The 21,345-nt window shown below is 35.9% G+C and overlaps 1 protein-coding gene across 1 annotated transcript in view; it reads right to left on the bottom strand.

The window, feature by feature from the left end:
* The window catches only part of SPOCK3 (SPARC (osteonectin), cwcv and kazal like domains proteoglycan 3), a 100,887-nt gene that overhangs the window by 12,693 nt on the left and 66,849 nt on the right, over positions 1 to 21,345 (bottom strand). The window contains exon 5 of the mRNA XM_005415560.2: positions 8,666 to 8,785. Within this exon, the coding sequence (XP_005415617.1) occupies positions 8,666 to 8,785 (120 nt within the window). The remainder of the gene's footprint in view (positions 1 to 8,665; positions 8,786 to 21,345) is intronic.

Genomic DNA, 21,345 nt, shown 5'->3' with positions numbered 1-21,345 from the left:
TCAGCCCCTGATAAAACATCAGGACAAAACTTACTATTTTTTCTGTGGATCACGAAGAGCAGTGAGATACAGAACTCAACTGAATGAATAAGGATACAGAGTAAATGTCTTATGCAACCTCATCTGCAAAAGGTATCAGAATTATTCAAAAGGCGTCTCTGATTAGAAAAAATCTGTTAGATTCCTCCATCTTAAAACATTTTTTTCTAAGGATTAATGTTCAGTGTAACATTATTTACCTGTAAAGTTCTGTTCCTGAAGGCCTCTTAACATTTTCTCTCTTAATTCTGCTTTTAGCTCCTCATGACCTTGGTTACCAAAAGAGATCAACATGAAACATACTTCTACCTATCCTTCCTTTTGTGCACCTGCATGACAGGAGAAATTATTCTGGCACTCACAAATTTTTTCTGAATTTAGCACTCTGGCCAGCTTACCCAAATCTAATAGACAGGGCAGAAATAGAGCAACTATGATTTTAATTAGTAAGATGCCAACTAGAAGGGAATTTAAGATAAAAGCCACTTTAAAGGTGTATTTAAGGATAGACTTTGTGGGTCAAAGTCACTGAAGACAATACATCTGTGTGTGGAGATTCCAGCTTAAGTTTATTAAAAGAGGCATCGCCTTCCAGCTTGGGACAAAATATTTTTAAATTAGCATCTGTGGTTCACGTTGGCAAAGATCACATTGTAAAATATTTGTATTTTAGGATACTTGAAGACAGTTTTATGTTTTTAATAAACTATACTAAGAAGAAGCAGAAACCTTCCAAACATCTACTTAATTGACAGAATAAGCTAAGTTGGAGGAGACCTACAATGATCATTGAGTCCAACTCCTCAGTCAGTTTCAAATTCTCCTCTGAGAAGAAATAAATTTCTCTGAAGAACAGTGAAAGAGAACTGAACATTTCAAAGGTGCACCACTAAATTAAGGTTGGACCAATATTGTACAACTGCATAAGATTTTTTTCCCCTTCTTTTTCTGGATTTCCTTAACTATCACTAGCCTGTGACTGGAGCTCATCCTCTGCTTCCTTTCCTCACTTTTTTTCTCACTTTTTTCTATATAGCTTTTAGATTTTTTAAAAAGTGATGTCCCACCAGCATCTTCTCTTTTACATGTTTCATAAGTAAGGACAAAGCTTGAAATTAAAAAATTTGCATTGGAGTCAGCAATATAATTAAAAGGCAGATCATTTTATTACAGATCACTGATACCAACAGGATAGCACCAGAAAAGTGTTCTTATGTTCTAATATTTTCAATAAATCCTGTGAAAGTTCAACATAACCACAGCTGATTATTTAAATACAGAGTATGAAGTCTGATATTCATGACATACTCTCCCTAGAAGATAGAAATATGTTATTTTGGTACACCAGAACTGATCAACCTACTTCAAACAATAACATTTTATGTAAGAAAAGCTTACATTTATTAAAACTCTCATAAGCTATCTGCTAAATAGCATCAGATACTGTAGGAAAAAAGAACTATGGATCATGGGGTCTAACTTTCTACTAAATAACTGTATGATTTAATAACTTCTAAAATTGATTATGTTTCATCTTGAAAGTATTTATGTTTCTTTTTTAGAGTTCAACTCTGAAGTAGTTTGTATTCTCATTTACAGTCCAGTTATATTTGTTGTTATTACTAGTTTTTTGTTCTTCCTCTTGCCTAGTATATACAATTTTAGCGTGGCAAATAGAGAAAAATCACATTTTTTCTTAATTTTCATTGGTCTTGTTTCATCAAGCCAAAGTCTTTCACAACCATCAGTCACTGCAATGGAGAAATGTCTGAAATCTAAGTAAATTATTAGTTTTGCTCAAAAAAATAAAACAAATAAAAATGGCTCAAGTATTTCAGAGGTAAACCAGACAGGTTTACCTCAGATAGAAGCAGCTTTGTTTGATATAAAATGGAGCACTCCTCCTCATGCAGAGGTACTACACCACAAAAAGATAATCACACTTTAGGTCTATATACACATTACCAACTCTTTTAGAGATTATTGTGGAAAAATTCTTGGCTCATTTTAAAAGAATTTTTACTGAACTGTCCAAACTTAAAATTATCAGAAGCAACGACTTTCTCTCAATGACGACTTGCTTCCTCTATTATAATATTGATGAAATAATACATCTTGAAGATGATATACTTGGGTAAAAGAGTCAGAAAAGCCTTGAAGTTCATATCTAGAGTTCAATATCTGCTAACATGGTTTGACATGTGAAGGCATCAGCTGATAGAGAACTAAGAAACAAAAAATCACCCGGTGACCGAGACCTAGGAAATTACTGCCCAAATCACATACTACATATATTATCACTTGGAACACCACCTAGAATGCTGGTTTGACACATTTTTCACAGTTGTAACATGAAGCAATAAGCAGAACTTAAGGAATAATTAGTATAATTGAATGATAGTAATTTATTCTTGATGATTAAGTAGCAGGACATTATGCCAAGGAGTGCAAAAACTGCTGCTCAGATGACTAAATTATGAAAGATGTTTTTCATTTTAACCACTTACTCAAAATCTATTTCCATATACCGTAATGAAGTGAACTTTTATGCAGCTATTTCTGAACACTATCTAAAAAATATAAAGTACCAACTCATGCTCTTTTCCTGGTCAAAACAATACCAAGGGAAAAATTATTAAGAAATATAACCATCCTCCATGGCTTACATACTGGGCATTCAAAAAATTTGCCCAAATGGAACTAACAGAAATGCTCCTCTTTCTGGTTATTTCTCTGGGGAGAATTTCCAGTCTCATCTGCTTTCCAAGGCAAAACTACCATTTGCCTGCTTATTAAGCACATAAGTAATGTGTACATTGAGGAAGACAGCTTCTGAAACCATGTCGAAATCAGAACAGCATACACTCACAGGGCTCACATATTGCATTATATAGAAATTTTTTATTTAATATGCCAAGAAATGCACATTTTTTTTTTTCCAATACCAGTGTGCTGTCTGAAGCAATAAAAGTCTCAGGCAAATCACACATGTGAATAAACACACATTCACTCTTTGCCAGACTCCTGGCTGATATCTAGATCATCCATTTTACCTATTCAGTGTGCAAGCTGCATAGCAAGAAAGTTTTCTTTTATAATGTTAGTAGAAAACCTTCAGTGAACAGCATCTCACAGCTGAGACCTACTGTGCACAAGCTGGGAAAAGGTTTCCCTTCCTAATGCAATCAGGACAGAGCAGAGCAGGAAAGACTAAAATAAAGAGGACAAAGCAGAGGTGAATGCTTTTGTACTTGATCACAGAAGTGGTGATCTTGGTGAGCCTCATCTGGCTCCACAAGAGCCAGGAGACAGAATCAGGGACTGTGGTTACACAGACACGAGCAGAGCCCAGGTTAGGGCAGGATACAGAATCCCAGAATATTCTGAGTTGGAAGGGACTCATAAGAATCACCAAAGGCCAACTCCTGGCCCTGGGGAACATGGGGAAGGTACCGAAGGTATTTTGATGAATCTAGGAACACTGACTCTCATGTCACAACAAAAGGGACAAGAGAAAGAAATAAAGTACAACTGCAGTGCCCCTGTGAAAGTTTGCATTCTGAAGTCTCTTCCACTAAGTGTTTTAAAGAATTTTATATGGAAGTGGTGGTGGGGGAGGTGGGGGCCAGGCAACGTGAATCCTATTCCTAGAAACTATCAGTTTCCTAATTTCATCTGATCCTTGATGGATCAGATGAAATTTCTTACTTGGAACACCAGACTTACCATTTTATTAACAGGAGTGACTGTTAGAGGAAAGCAGATAACTGAAAATGAAATAAAATAATACTGACCCATATTTCACTGTGTATAAGGATAATTGTTTACAAAAGATTGAGTCAAAACCAACTTCAGTCAGCAACACTGATGTGGTTCATTTAGAGACTTAATTTTAAGGAGAGATGGATTCATTAAAATTCGGATCAGAATTAATTCTAGGCTGGATTTCTTTTTCCAGACTCTTGCATTGAGGATGCCTTTGCATGAGCTAACCTGACACATGCAGAAATTCACTGAAAGAACCTTTCCTTTCTAGCAAGCTAGAACTATGGTTCACGTTGGCAGCCTGTTCAACTTTGGAGTTCAGCTTTATGGAACATTTTCTGAAATAATCTCAGGAATTAGACAAATTCTCAAGCCATCAGTGTTTTGAAGACACCAAAATACTGTTTAAAACAACAATTCTAGGAATTCTTTCCTTACTCTAGGAGTAAGGAAAACCCTATTGTTCTCATGAGTTCTATCGGCACCTCATGGTTTTCAAATATGATTTGGTAGTGAAGATCAGGGAAATATAATTTAGCACTGCACAGTATCAGCTTGTCTCTTCATAAGTAAAGAATTTACGATAGTTGGAATGAAATGAAAATCTTCAGGCAAAAATTGGAAGTTGCTTATTTTATTTACTTTTCTTTACAAAATTAGTCTTTTCCTCCCAAAATTTTGTATAGAGATTTGTTAATTTTCGTGTAATAATATCATCCTATACTAGTTCCAGAAAAGCCACTTAAAATTAATTTTCTTTCAGAATTCTCGATTTTTTAGGTTATTTTCAAAATTATTAATGTATTAGACTTCAAATAATTATATTATTTCCAAACCATAAGAATATTCTTTATTTATTACATTTGGCCTCGGGTTTTTCATATTCTAACACCAGAAGGTGCACAAGTATTCTTGAGAAATAGACTGCCTGTTAGCAGAAATATCTACCCAAATGACTCATCATTCAAGAACTAATCAGGACTTAGCCCCATAGTGGACTATGGTATTGTTTGTGCTTTGCATATGATGCATTAATTTTGTGTTTTATTACACAAAGTTAATATAGAAATAGAATGAATATTTTAACAGGCTTTAAGCAGTTATATAAAATGTCACTTGATTTTTTAACTCTGCATATTCTGACCCACAAGTGAAAAATAATGGGGGTATTATAGTAGTATGGGGGTCAAATATGCTTTTCCCCTTTGTGTCATCTATTTAGGCCATAAATGGCCTGCGGAAATGATTTAAGTGTATATGTAGCATCTATATTATTGATACTTTTAGATATATTACATTTGACTACACCTGGACCCGAAAGAGATTTTGGAAATAATACTCTATTATTTTTTGAAACATCCTACTCTCAATTACATTCTGTTTTGGAAAAAAGTGTCAGTAAGACAAAATTATCTTACTCTTCTAAAAACACAGCAATGTAGGCACTTGACATTTTTAACTTTTTAGCAGCATATTGATGGCTCTAGCAGAACCCTACTGTTTGGTTTGTTTAGGTATATTAATGATTGTAGGGGACAAAGTGGATAATTTAATAACTAGAGCAACCCCAAACTTTCACCACATCAGCCTTGGTCAGAAGGACTGTGCTCAAGTCTTTTAATATATCCCATACTAAACGCTACCAGAGTGATTGGAATATGAAAAAACCTAAGTACAAAGAGACAACCAGAGAGGATGCCACAAACTGCTTCTCTGAATGCAGAATGGTTTTTCAGTGAGGAAGGAACTTCATGGTAAGGATACAGGAAAGTCTAGGGGAGAAGGGTGACAAAACAGATTTTTAACTCCCCAAGGATAATGAACAACTCCAGGAATCTGTTACATGGGACTCTGAAAGGGAAAGTTGCATTCAGGTAACTTTCTGATGCAGCTGTTATTCTGCACAGACCACCAAGTCTCATGTGCAAAGTGTAAAGCCATTATACATGATAAGAAGTTCTTTGCAAGTTTTACTTGTAGCTGCAGCTTTCAGGCATCTCCAGAACAGGGACTGGACAGACTTGGTACACTAAGATATCAATATGGCTGGATGCCCTGATATACTTAGATACCAACAGGTCTGATGTCCTGCACATCTGATGACTTTGGAAAGAGACATCAAGGGATATTACTTGGGAATTTTGCTCTGCAAGAACAGTTTTAAGAATTTTTAAATGGTATTAGAAAGGACATTACCATGTTATCATATTTCATGGTTTTTTATGTGTTTACAGGGACATAGTGACACAATACCTTCTCTAAACAACGGACATGTTCATTTCTCATAAAATGCAGTATATATTTTGCTGTCTTAAATGAGAAATTTTGAAGTACAGAAATTGACACAACAGGAAAAACATACAGCACTAGTGAAACCAGTTTTAAAAAAAATTTGTACATCCCCAAATATACAAATGAAAAAAACCCTACTGCTGAACATACACGCACTCAACTGCTTCCTGTCTATAGATGGACTGCCTTCCCACAGTAGTCTGTCAAATTATTACAAATTATTACATAGAAATATTGGCTATTTATAAAATCAAGTTGACACTGCACAAATAGGATGTTTAATATCTAAGCCCAATATTTTTTCACAATTGGCTATATCCAATTTGACTAACTGACCACAGTACTGAAACATGACCCACTGAACAGTTACTGTTCAAATGTGAAACAATGTAGGCATTTGTTGAATACCTCTTTTTTGAAAAGAAAAAGAAAAAAATATTCAGAACATTTAGGACAAACTGAATGCCTCACATGTAACATTTTGTAAAACTTGATTTGTTTTATTTTAGTAAAAAGAAAATAAACATCCCAAAGCCTATCATCAAACTTCGAACAAATTTAGAACCAGTAATAAATTAATGCTTAATATAACATTCCAAATTCTGGTACCATGATGAAAACCTAAGTCAAACATTTATGACAGAATGATGTTGTCACGTAACTGAAAGTCAGTAATATGCAGGAAACAGAGACTGTAATCTTTTACACGTTGATGAAAAAGAGACTTGCAAAAACTATTCTTAGCCATCCAAATCAACTCTTGATTCTATCTCTCTAAAAAATGGTAGAATAGCATGCAATCTAAATTGTGCCTTAAATTTCATGTACCTCCTACAATATGTGCAGATTCTGTACAATGCTAAAAGAGAGAACTTTATGACTTTGGAGGCTTCCAAAATTGAGTGTCCAAAAATCTGTAAGATTCTTGCATTTTTAGCCTCACATATTAAAATCTTGGATCGTAAGTCTAAATATAGTCTTTGCTTGCTATTATTAAGTAAAAATTTGCAAACAAACTGGTGACATAACAAATATGACTGTATTATATCCACATACACATCATGGTACAAATGCTTGTTTCAAGTAGAGATTGCAGGTCTTATCAAAACCACCTGTGTGTTTAAGGAAAAAAAGCTAATGGAAAAATCTCACTTTTTGAGGAATTTTGTGTTTGCACTACATCTCACTGTATTCAAAGCATTAATTATGAACTTGACTTTCTTGCATTATATGGAATAAAATTTCTTGAAACACTGACTTGTTATTTATGCAGGATATAATACTTAACAGCTCTGCAGTTGCTCCTTTATCATTGCCCAAATTTCAAAGTAAGCATTCAGCAAGAAACAGGACCCTACATGATATTTCAGTAGTTTACCTTCAACTGACCAATGCACTAACCTACATGATTAGATACTCTGTAGCTAAAAAAATGTAAATTCTTACTTAAGGGCTGCAAAATTGGTATTTCTATTGTTTTCACTAAAGCATGAGAGGTAGATCACATGACGGTTATGGGCTCCAACCAGAATGTAAATTGGAAATATATAGGTTTAAATGTCATTTTTTTTCAATACCAATAAAAAGTGGCACTACTGCATCACCATTGTACCTCAGAAACAATTTTTCTCAATGTTACAAAAAGTATTCCTAGATAAGACAGAATCATCTTTAATTCATTCTGTTTTACAGAATTATTCACATTTTCTTAGCATGAAAAAAATCACACAATGAAATGACATTGTCAATTATGTGAAATTAATGGATTTCTTGAAAAAAAAAGGAAAAAGTAATGCTACAAATTGAAACAAACAAAAGCTAAAAAAATTCTCAAATATTTAAAAAGCTAAACATAAAATAAGTAAGGTAAGAAGCCAGTGGCGGCCAAGTTCTGTGAAACATACTCTGGAAGAATTCATAGCTTGCCCTTCTTACTAACAAAAGCTAGAGCTTTCTGGCTTATGAAATCCTATTTCCCTCCCCTCCCAGTAGGACTTTACTTTTGGAACTATTAATGCACACTTCAACTGCTCTTCTAAATAAGCCCTTTGATGATTACATTTTAAATTGTAACTACTTTCCACAACAAAAAAATATATTTAAATATTTGAGGGGGTTAAAAACAAATTATGCCCCTACTGTTTCCATTTCATTAGTACTTCTGAGTCTTTTCCAATTTCAAGTATAACCTTAAAAATTCCTTTTACTTCCAAACTTCTTTTCCATCTGTTTTTCAGTACCAGTACATACACTGACATCAACTAGCAAAGATGGGTCACACATAATTTAAGCTCCTTTATTTTATTTCTTTTAGTTTGATGGCATTCACAAATGAAAGCATTGTGAATGATAGCTATCCTGCCAAATAATATTGAAAGTCTGAAGTGAACATCTTGTATTAGTACTAAGCCATAAATAGGAAACCAGCTCCAGAAAAGCCCCAAGTTATAGTGTTGTACACACGTCTATCTAAAGCACATGAGAATAAGGCAGGTCTTAGCAATGGAAAAACAAAAGAACCAAAAAGGATCAAAGAAAACATCAAATAAGACAAGCAGAAATCACTTACTGCTTCTTTCAGGCCTCTGAACAATCCTAGTCTTCTTATTCTGAATTCCACTTTCATGAAGTGCCTTAAACCAGTCTCTCAATCTGTTTGCAACTTCCCTGAATTCCAGGTCACTGCACACTGAAAAACAAAATGCAGAGTTGTTTAAGGTTTTTCTCCAGGGTGCTAAGTAGAACTTTTCAAATTATGCTAAAAAAAAAAAATCCCCCAACCCCCACAAAACCCCAATCCCACATAATAATACAAACATATATGTTCCACAGCTTTTTAAATTTATTTAGTTCAACTGCATTGCTTAGGTATGCTTTCAGAACCCATTGAAGGTCCTGAGAAATAAATACCTGCTGTACAAAGGAATTATAAAATTACAGATGCCAAGGAATAGAAAACTTCCTTTGCAAACTACTAAAACCAGTTGTAGCAGAGGTATTTTCACACCTTACTGCAGATGAGGCTGACACCCATGACATTTTTTGTCTTTTCATTTCTATGGTCATTAAGGCAATAATAATCCAAGGCCCACCAGAAGAGGTCAGAGGTGTAATTTAGGCAGATAATCATGAACACTCAGCCTGCTTTCCTATGCTAGGGAAAAGAGGAAATAGGATTGCCAGCCAAAGTATTTCAACAACATGATGGAAGTTTATACTTGGAATGGAGTTTTCACAAGCCAAACCTGTGAGCACAAAAAGGAAACTCTACAGCCACTTGGTGATGGAAAGGATGGATTCTTTGACCAGAAATAGCAAAGGCAGAAAAAGCACACTAGACCAAAGAGAGCATCTGTAGCACCAAGAGCAGTAGATTAACAAGCAGACTGGCTGAAGTGCGTAAAGTACTGGCAGTTTGTACAGAAGCCAACAGAAGTAGGTATCAGAGAGAGATGTGCAGTCAAGAGGCTTATTCACTGAGGAGACAAAGAAAGGGCATGCTTGAAGCAAGTAGATATCGCTCCCAGAACTCCATCTTCCCATTTGTTTGGGAAGACAAAAGAAATAACAGTGTCTGGAAGATGACAAGAGCAGAAAAGACAAAACATGTATCCCTGCTCAGGTAACAAAATACCTTCCACTGCCATTCTCAATAGCTATCATTTCCAAATTGGGTCACTTTCCAGTTCTACCAGTAACCAAATAAGCTACAACCTGAAGAGCTCATACATAAGTTGGCAGAGCTTCACAGTGACACTCTTCATAATAAATCTCCAGTTTGCTTACTTTTCCTTTATTGTGTAGCAATCCAACACATTTAGTGGCTTAGCTTTTTTAGCACTTCATTAAATTGAACAACACTATGAAACACCTATTTGTATTTTGGAATAAGATAGAAACATATCATTTTGTCAACAACTATCAATGCCTGTACACCAGCATGCATCTAAGCGCGGGATTATTTATTCTTTACTGAAGTCCCTCTTGATACTTTGATTCTATCCATGAAAGATTAAAGTACAATTCATCCATCTATCTATTTGCATATGTTATGGACTGATGTTTTTATAAATGTTGTATTTGTGCTTCTCTATTGTGTAACAGAACTATTTCTTTTCTGATAATTTATAGGGAACTGGGGAAAAAAATAATGATAAATAGGTATGTGTACTAAAAAAATGTATTACAACAACTAGATGAAAATGGTTTCCTGATCCAAGACTACATAGTGTAATTCAAACATGTGGGATTTCTATGTTTGCTATGGTGACACCTTCCTGTACCAACTTTTGCAATCAACTGACAGGTCAGCACAAACAATCAGCTGTTAACTTGGGACACTCTGCTCCTCTTTAATTTCTCCTTCCATTACAGCTGTATATTGGTTTGTATGGCCAGGTTTTGGTAGCAGGAGGCTACAGGGGTGGCTTCTGTGAGAAGTTGCCAGAAGCTTCCTCCATGTCCAGCAGAGCCGGCGCCAGCTGGCTCCAGGACAGAGCCACTGCTGGCTAAGGCCAAGCAAATCCAGAAGGAGATAACAAATTCATGTTCAACTTCCTCTTCTGTAACAGAGATGATTGACCTGAAAATCCATTCACCAAAATGCGACTTGCCGTTGAAACATGTTTGCTTGAGGTAATACTGTATGATGAAAAATTGTATTAATTAGTTGATACATACTAAAAATGTTTAGGAGCTTTCCATCCCAGTGATGAGCTTGTAAAGATACAGAGTAGTGAAATTATTGTGCAAATTTGTCTGTACTGATTTAAAATAGGTCAAGATGAGGTAATCAGATCTATTCAGACTATTATTTAACCTGATAGACAGATGAAATGGTGAAAGACAGACAGTAAAGGTTGTAGAAGGTTAGACAGTAATCAAAAAATGCATATTAAATCACATGAATCCACTCAGAAACCTGCCAAGAAGTAATTCTGTTTTTGTATGATGCCAATGCAAGGCAATCCTGCTATTACAATCAATTTTAGTAGCCATTAAGAGAATTAGTACAAGGTAATACGAAGTCACTAGCTCAAAGGTTACTGGAGTATGCTGTCATTTCAAGCAATGAGACTGTCTTCTAAAATTAACAGCTATGGCTATGCAAAAAAATGAAGGCATCAGAAAATTTATAGGTACTTAATCCAAATATAACTTTATGATAAATATTATTTAAATGTTAGGTGGAACCAACTGTTCAATCTGTTTTCACATACAGTAAATGTTATGATTTGTGTTGGCATTTGAATATACTTTACAGATTGGAAGTAAAATATTTGAAAATGCTGTATCAGCCTGAGTTCTTTAAGTGCCTTTCAACTCAAGTTAATTAATGAAGTAAAAATAGTGCTACTGAAAGCTGTAAAGACATGCAGAAGGTGTTTTAGCACTAGCATAATGTACTGAATTCCCTAACATATTTAAACCAGTCTTAGCTTCCTGGCATAAGAGAAAGTAAGTTATTTTAATAGCGCTTCCTTTTTATGTAAACACAGACACAGAAAAAATTACCTGTAGCTTAGTAAGTATCAAATGGACATGGATATAATGAGCACACTGCAATACTGTTATATCAAAGAGTAGCTTTTGCTAAGTGAAAGATCAAAAAAATTATTTAGGAAAAAAAAAAGAAGCAAGAAACACGCTGCACACTATGCAGATATCTTCCTCAGCACACAAAATCTCATTCAATCAGGCAGAAATATACTCAAATTCATGTATACAATAAAATAACCAGGAAGTAAATATAAAGAGAGTATCTAGAAAACTTGAAGAACAAGGTACACATCCACCATGTTCTAGAGTCAACTAGTAATTACTCTACATGAGATGGGCAACTGATCAGTCAGTGTGTACTGAAGCAAGATTTCTTGCTATTCAAACTTTTTCAACATATTAGAAACACTGCATATGACTTACAAAAGCATAGAAATCAAAAAAACCCCAATATGATATTGTTTGATTCAGAGAATAAATATGTCAATAAAATATGTCAAAAGGGACCTCCAGAAGTAGTTCAGTCTTACTCTCTGATAAAAGTAGGTCTAATTACATCAGGATACTCAGGACAGTGTCCAATCATTCATGTCCTGTGACCATCACACAACTCATGTGAGGGTTCCTCAGTGTTTGAGAGACAACCCCTCTTTGAAAGGAACTACTATCAACTGCTCTGTAGCTCCATCCTGTTCTCCCTGAAAAGTGTAAGACTATTTCCTGTGCTGTAACTTGAGGATTGCAGCCATCTGTCCAGGATTGCTAGACATCCAGAAACCTGGTTAGAGCAGCAATTCTGAATCAGCTGTGAGCAGGATTATTAGGAGCTGTCCACAGCTGATGCTCATGTAACCCAATGCCCTTTGACAGCATTACCTGCCAGTCATGTACTATCACATGGCTGCACAGGAAATGCTGAGCACAGGCATTTAAACCTTCCTCTGAAAATACAGTAACCCTGGAACTGCCATCAGAACTCAATGCTGCCTTCAAAGACATTACCTACTATAGTAAGCTGGAACATTATAGCCCATGTAACTACTCAGTGACAGCATTCTACAAGTACCCTGCCATTCTGCAGAGGTTTTTTTTTTTTTTTTTAGGAATTTAGCCCTTAGGAACTGATTACTTGGACTGAAAATTGCCACCTCCAGAGTAAGGGCTAGTACCCTTGTGGCTAACTCTAAATGTCTAAGACTTGTATGCAAGCGACTTACAATTCCTGCAATATAGAGCAGCACTTCTAGCTCTGTATCATCTGTCACAAATGGGAAGAGTAACATATGGCAAAAATAAATGTGCTAGCAAAACCCAATAAATTTGGCAGAAGGACAAAAATCCCTCCAAACCTGTAACTAAAGGATGGGACAGTCATTTCAGTCATCTTTTTACTATCCTGGAAGCACAGTTAGAACTGGTTTGGTTTTTTTTAAAAAAGGCTCTAAACTGAAAAAATTCATGCATATATTTGTCTTTCTATCAGCTGATATTTATCAGCCATCTGTTACCTCTAGAGCCAATGATTTTTGGAAGATAATACCTTGAAATTAACAAAAAAAAGCATTCTGATTTCCTTACTATTTAACTAAACATAATGAATTTTCTACTTTGGTTAGTCTATGTTATGAGATAATTAATACAAATTCTGCAGATACCATATCAGGGAGCTGCAGCTGCTTATTCTTACTGCCCCAAATTAATGTTCCATACAGACATTCTGCACATGATTAATGCTTCATAAAATGCAAAATGATTTCAATAAACTACATTTTCATAAAATAAATCTGATCTTTTTGTGTCCTCACAGTTTTTAAAGACTTCACATTTAAAAATAATAATAATTTCTGAGTGCAGGAAAAATACTAGTAACCACAACACACACAATTTACGTGCCAAGTTACTGTCTTCAACTTAAAATATGTGGACTTACAAAGACATTGCAATTAGGTAAGATAATACTGATTCTTTAGTCTCTCAGAAGTATCACAGACCTGTTGTGGAATTCGCTAATTTATTTTCTGGACAGTCGATGTATATGGCTTCCTTTACTAACTGCTGCTAACCTTTAGTGTTGGCTATCATTTCTCATTGTGCTCTGCTATTCCAAACTATTAATTTCTGAGGATGACAATGATGTTATTAATATCTAAATTACATAGTTATGAACACAGACAACAAAAGAAGATAGCAAAGAGATGTTCCACTGTAGTATGCTATATTCCAAGATAATTTTCAAATATTTCTGTATATTCAATTGAATCCAGTATTTTGCGTAATAAAAGATATGGGAAGTATCAAATAGGGACAGACCAAAAATTGTGTTAGTGGTGAAAGCTTTTAAGGAAACCATAACCCAAAGGTATGGTAATTTTCAAAATTCGGCTTTAAGGATTCCTGAAAGCACTGCACAGCTCTGGGACATAGTCTGGACATTTTCTTACCTTCAAGATCATGACTGACAGAGACCTGCAAAGACTTCTTGCATTTGACACACAATCCCTTGAAACATAGTAGACAAAGGTAAAAAGATCACTGAATAATGCTCTTTATAAAGAAAATATAAAAATATTATTTTACCGTTTGAATTAGGTATTTTCTGAAATCATAAATATTCTGTCCTGAAAAAAGCCTTTACAAGTGTATTAGATCAGGTAACCATGCAAAGAACCTAGAAGGGACTGATGGACCTTTCTTTCTGTTGTGATAGACAATTATTGCTCCTCATTTTGACTATCTACTGGTTTGCACCTTTTCTCTGCCATGGAAGGGCAGGAGAATTAAACAGTGGGCTGAAGAATCACCCTTTAATAGAAATTAACTACAATCTGCTCTGCAAGTGTCTGGCATAAAAGAATCTTACATCATATTGGATCCCACTGAAGTCTAACAGATCCGAGGCTGCATTGCAGCAATTTACTTTTTTCATATTTAGATTGTGATCTGATGCTTTAAACCACTTTGTATTTACTCTAACCATTTGCTTGTGTGTTTTTCTTGAATGTTTAGTCACTAACATTGCAGTCAATTTCATAAAATTGTTCATTAAAAGAACACAGTTGCCTGTAGACCTTTCAGAGAGGACCAAGAGGGAAGAATTACTCCAGTTTAGTTAATTATTTGTATCTTCCCTGAAGTAAGGCCAATAGAGGTAGAAAAACTTTTCTCTACTATTGAAGAAACCTACGACAGTTAATTCATTATATAGTAATGTAAAAGCAGGACTCAATTCCCCTGGCCCAGAACTAACAGCCAGTGAGATGCAAACTCTACTACACTACCACCACCTCAGTAAAATTAGAATGCTGGTTAAGTAAATGTAATCTGCAGCTGTGTCTCCACACAAATTCACTAATCAAAAGTGTAAGGAGAAATTCAGAAACTAACGAGTTTAAAAAAACATGGTTGGGGCACAAATACCCAAAATGTTTACAAATGCACATATGAAATATGTTAGCAAAGTGCAATTATGTTTTGCTAGTATATGCATTCCGTACTAAATGGATTGTTCATGAATGTATGATGTAGATCAGGGAATTTTTATAAGCTGTATATAAATATTCATACAGATAGGAATTTATTTAGCCTTGGTAATTTCTAATGTAGTTATTCCTGTATGTATTTTAAATCAAAAAATCTTGCATTACCAACAGTGATCCTCATATATGTTACAGAGAACTTTTAACACACAGAGTATGACTTAAATCAATATCAGACCCAAACCAGACACCATAAGGTATCAATCTTGGTATCATGGTATCATTCCAGAAAGTTCTTTCCCAGTCATAGTGTTTCTGCTGGCTACCTGCATGCAGTGCTGTCCGTGTGTCGACTTTCCAAGTACGGAAGTTTTCAAAAGGAGCTGCTCACAGAATGCACAAATGAGCACCATGGGTATGCAGAACCAAACAAAGCCCTCTTAAAATCCTTACCCCATTGATATCCATAGTAAAATTATTGCTGACTTCAGTACAACCAGAATTTCACCCTCAATTTGCTGCTGTCTAGACCAACTACTTGGTTCTTTGAAGAGGAAAGGAATGCTAACACTGATCAACACAGTGATGATTGTTTAAACAATCTGTTGACATTTTTCACAATGAAAAATTACATTTATTAAAGTTTGAAATCTATTCAAAGAAAAAGATAACCTTTTTTGTTTAAAGAAATATGTCATTCTATTTTGAAAAAAATCTATACAAAAAACCTGTTACATTTTAGACAAAATCCATATAATTAGAATGTACATTGTTTTTCCACATGGTGATTAAGAACCTTTCAAGGCAAAAAGAGTATGGGCAATTAGAGATGCCAGGTAGTAATCTATTCAGTTATAATTTCACTTGCTAATCATAAGCCATGAAAGGCATTTATACTAACTGGTTCTGCTGATTATGAGTACCGTTGCCTACAGCTGAAAAGAACTGCCAAGTATCATCAACTGTGAGCCTCTTCACCACTGCATCTGAGACTTCCAAACTACTGTACTAATAATGGCATCACTGTTTTGCACTGTTTACAAAATTTGTAGAAGTCTTTAAGCTGTCAGTCACATCAGCAAGAGTCTGAAAATAACGCATCAGTACCTGAGTCTCAAAAGTGAAAACACAAAATCAGTACTACAACTATTTTAAGAAAAAATGAAATAGCTACTGATAATGGTTTTGAAGACATCCTAGTAAGAACAGTAAGAAACATTTATAGTGCAAAATTATGTCTATTTCTCACATAGATTCTTCTGCTCTCTGTCAAAAGATTTTAACATAATTTTCTAGCTGTTATTCCTTTTGTTACTGAAATTCAATTTCATGCATATTTCTCTTCTGCCCTTTTGGGCCGTGCTCTTAGAAGTATTTGGTATTTCTTTAAACACATCAATAACTACAGAGAAACATATCACAGGGATACCTGAATCTCAGTGGTCACACAAAAGCTCCTCATTTCTTCGACAGTAATCACCATTAAATCAACAGGGCACTACAGAGTCCTGCCAGATTATCCTATTCCATAGGGCCAGCTGCATCACTAGGCTATTTAGGTAGTTTTAAAAGATACAAGCCCTGACAGCCACCTGTGAATTCACTGTGGTCAAATCCCATGTTTTGTTACCACTGCACTGAGCTCAAAAATTTGTTGCTTTCCTGTCTACATGGCTCATTGACTCACTTCCATGATGTTGATATTGCTCCTCAATGATTTTCGGACAACAGAAAATTCACTTTTAGCAAGGCGAAACTGAAGCACAGCAAATGTGTGCAGAGATTACTGGACTGAACAGCAACCATCACCACCAAAAACTTACCTTGCAGTGTAACGGGTCCAAGTTTAAGAGTTTCTCCACAGCCCCTCTTACATTAAACAAACAGAAACCCTGTTTCCATTTAGTGAGAGTTTTGTCACTGATCTCAGTACCAGTTTTGCATTCAATGAAGATGAAAAACCTTTAATGCTACTGCAAAAAACCTCAAAACTTCCTCCTGGTTTACAGTTGTAATTAGAAGTCTATTGCTTGAATACCTGAACAGATTTGGGATCTTTACTTGCTGCTCTCTGCATGTATTAATTAATTAATTAATTGAAAGCACATTATCAACACAATTCTACTTTAAGAACCAACACTGCTATAATTTCTTAATATGCAATCAACTTACAGAGAAAAACCACTAGTTTCATTTTATACTGAATTCCTGATGGCTGAGAGAGTTGGGGCTGTTCAGCCCCTGGAGAAGAGATGGTTGTATGGAGAACTCATAGGAACCTTCCAAGAGAGGCTACAGGGAAGCTGGAGAGGGACTTTTCATCAGGAGCTGTAGTAATGGGAGAAGGAGTAACGCACATAAACTGAAAGAGAGGAAATTTAGGTTAAACATTAGGAAGAAATTATTTTCCATGAGGGTGAAGAGATGGAACTGTTCACCCAGGGAGGTTGTGGATGCTCCACCCTGAAGGGTTCAATGTCAAGTTGGATAAGGCCTTGAGCATCCTGCTCTCTTATAGCCTTTAGATACTGGAAGGCTGCTATAAGCTCTCCTCAGAGCCTTCTCTTCCCCAGGCTGAACAACTGCAGGTCTCAGCCCTTCTGAGCATCTTTGTGGTCCTCCTCTGGACCCACTCCAGCAGGTCCATGTCCTCCCAGAGCTGATGGCCATGACTAAATAAATTTTTTCAGGACATGATGCAGTAGAGTCAGCAGTTGCTTCTATGGTAGTTTAACGTTCCATATGAAAAAACTTCAATACAACTTCAACTAGTGTTTTGAAATCAGACAGTACCTTGAGCTGTGAAAAAATTTCTAAAAAAAAAAAATTTACATTGAACCCTAATATTTCCAAGTTGATAAGGGAAGTTACAATAAGAACAGACTCCCCACCAAACCCAAAGGCATTGAATTTGCAATTTAAAATGGTATCAAAACTGTTGTTTAAGCCTTAGAACAGCGAAATAAACCAAAAACTCATTAAAGCTTCAAACTTTGCAAAAAACTGACTTTCTTGTACAGGCTGAGAAGAACAAAATATATAAAATCATATAAAAGAATTTGGTTTTATTACCCACGTACTAGAAATTAAATTTGTGAATTTTGCTGTTTGTGCCTCAAGGTATGTTATACTGCATTTGGGATAAATTTATTAAACAAGCAAGTGGGCAGACTCCTAAATAGAATCATAACTTAGCAACCAAATTAAAATAATTCCTGTTCTCTTAGAAGAGTATTTCACTTGGAAGGGACCTACAACGGTCCAGCTGCCTAACCAGTTCAGGGCTGACCATAACCTAACATACGTTATTAAAGGCATTGTCCAAAATGCCTCTTAAACACCAACAGGATCATCGACCACCTCTCTAGGAAGGTTGTCCCAGTGTTTGGCCACTTTCTCAGTAACAAAATGCTTCCAAACATCTAGTCTAACCCTCCTGTGGCACAGCTCTGAAGCATTCGCATGTGTCTTATCACTGGATACCAGGGAGAAGAGCTCAGCACCTCCCTCTCCACCTCCTCAGGGAGCTGTAGAGACCCATGAAGTCACCCTTCAGCTTCCTTCTCTCCAAACTTGACAAGCCTGAAATTCTCATCCTTTCCTCACAGTACATTGTTTCTGTCCCTGTCACCAGCTTTGTTTCCTTCCTCTGGAGGCATCCAAGGACCATCCCATTCTTCTTGACATGTGGGGCCCAGAACTGCAGACACCACTTAGGCCCCCCAAGGCTGAATGCAGTGGGACAGTCACCTGTGTTGGTTTTCTGCTCTTGCTGTTCTTGATGCACCCCAGGATGAGGTTTTGCCCTCTGGGTTCCAGGGCACACCCTGCTGACCCACACTGAGCTGCTGCTGACCAGCACCCCCAGATCCCTCCTGGCAGGGCTGCTCTCCAGCCACTCCTCTCCCAGTTTAGGGTTGTACCCAGCAGTACTCAGTAATACTGTTTATTTCCATATGAGTCACCATGAGGGAGCTGTTACCAAATAGTATCAAGGTACATCACCCACTGAACTCAAAACCACTCCTGCTACCACTATGACACTGCTGTGTAAAACATCTGATGTAAACAAACAGCTGACCAAAATAAATTAAATGAATACCAAATGTCCAGTCACTGCCTAAAGTCCAAAAATGCTCGAGTGTTAGGTAAGTCTCTTAGAAGAAATTAATAAACAAGAAAAGGGAAACCATGAAAATTTCAGCACACTGATATCAATCACCTGTGAGGAAGATGCAGGCAACAGCTCCTCTGATTATTCAGTCACTCAACAGTGATGACAGAAGAAACCTCCTGAGGATATAGGCAGTAGTAATGGCCCACAGGGGAGCAATTCACACAAACTCTCCAAAATCCCCCTGAAAGGTAGTCAGCTAGGTATATTAGGTATCTAGATTTTATTTATTTCTTATTTACTAGAAACACACACAAAATAGGTCAGCTCATCAGCAGAAGATAGGAACATACATAAATATATGGCTGAATAAACATAAAAAATAGTGAGGTTTCTCCTCTCTTCTATCTAGACAAGGCAGCCAAGCACCTGCCTGGTGGGCACAAAACTATGATCCTGAGCCAAATATATAAGTAAAGAATAATCATCTCCTTGCTATTCACATTTTCCTTTTTCACCTTCTTCCCCCTTTCTAGGCTGTTTCTTTCTTTAGTTCCTCACATTCTGAAGTGTCAAGAGCTAATGAACCACACATTATTTATATTTCACTGTACACCACATAATCAAGGTGTCCCATTTACTTTGGTGTTGAAAAGTTTCCTGTGAAATGAAGTATTTGTTACTCAACACATATTTCTGTAACAAAACATCTTTTATGATTATCATACTGTTACTGAATGAATTTTTTTTCCTGGAGAAAATCATAGATATTAATTTTTTGAAAAATACTACAATGTAAAACTTTTTTTTCCAGAAAGGTAAGATGCTGAACATTTTAATCTAAATTAATTGACTGATATTTATCTAATAGCAATGCAGATATGTGTAATTTTTGAGTCCACATACAACCCTTTTCTCTTGTAGCATTGAAAGAAGTAATTGTCTTCAGGAAAATGTCCATTTTTTATAAGGCCTGATATTACACAGATAAAGTAAATTCAAAGTTTTAAAAAATAAAATAATGCAGGCTAACACTGAGACACTGGCAGCAAAAAATAAGACCTCTGTAAAGACTGCCAGAGGTAGATATACTTTGTTTTCACAGTTACTGTTTGGCTTCCATTGCAAAAGAAATTCCTTGTCACTCAAAACAACACTAATAAGCATTTATAATGCTTGATAAGACTGTATATTCCATTTTGATTTATGCAACAGAAATACCCATGTCCATATGATACACTAAAACAAACTGCTCAATCACACAGGAAAAGAGTTCCCACATTTCAATTTTTTAGAATGCTGTTCTTCATTTACCCAAAAGTCTGGACATCAAAAGGAAACTCAGATTTATAATAGGACAAGAGCAGAAGTTCTGACCAGACCATTTGGTGTTCAGCTCTCCCAGAAGAGTGTACCACACAAGTTTCAAGTCGTTAGCTGCAAGCCTCCAGGACAGCCCAGATTCACAGCATGTGCAGTGCAGGCAGTCTGCACATATGGACTGCTTGTTTGCCTGGTGCTTAACAAACGCATGCCAGCACCATCAATCGGTCTGCAAACACCTTCTTAATGGATAATATGCATTTCTATTTCCATTATGGAAGTCCTTAAACCACAAAAGAGGCATTCTTCCAGTCTGAACACATCTTGCTTTGAGGTAGAGCAATAGAAAAATAAGGAATAGTAGATTGTGCAATTATTCCATGACCTCTGTGGTAATGAAATTCAGTACAATTTTATTATGCTGGGTATAGTTAGCTTGCTTCTACATATAAATATATATATAGCTAGGAATTTAAAAATTACTTCCAAGGCTTCTTGTGTCCTTTGTCCAAATGTCAGGAATAAATCATTAGCCATTAGAATGCTTATTTCAGATAGAATTGAATGTTACATCACTGTGCCTGAAGCAGATGGAAAGCAAAGGCTGTTTTGCAGGCTTTATGATTTGCAAACATTTTTCATGAGTTCATGTTCTGTAAAAAATATGTCGGGTTTCCAGACTTCTACTACTGGTCATAGTTTTTATCTTGTACATTATTATGTTACCCTACAAAAAACCACATTCAGTTCTATAGGATAATTTCAAGGTGCTTCATATATATATAAAATATTATATACATATATATATGAAGGATTACAACATCCACATTGTATGTG

Source organism: Geospiza fortis, unplaced genomic scaffold (genome assembly GCF_000277835.1).
Source record: "Geospiza fortis unplaced genomic scaffold, GeoFor_1.0 scaffold40, whole genome shotgun sequence".
In the NCBI taxonomy this organism is placed as follows: domain Eukaryota; kingdom Metazoa; phylum Chordata; class Aves; order Passeriformes; family Thraupidae; genus Geospiza; species Geospiza fortis.
This window is presented reverse-complemented; position numbering and strand designations above follow the sequence as displayed.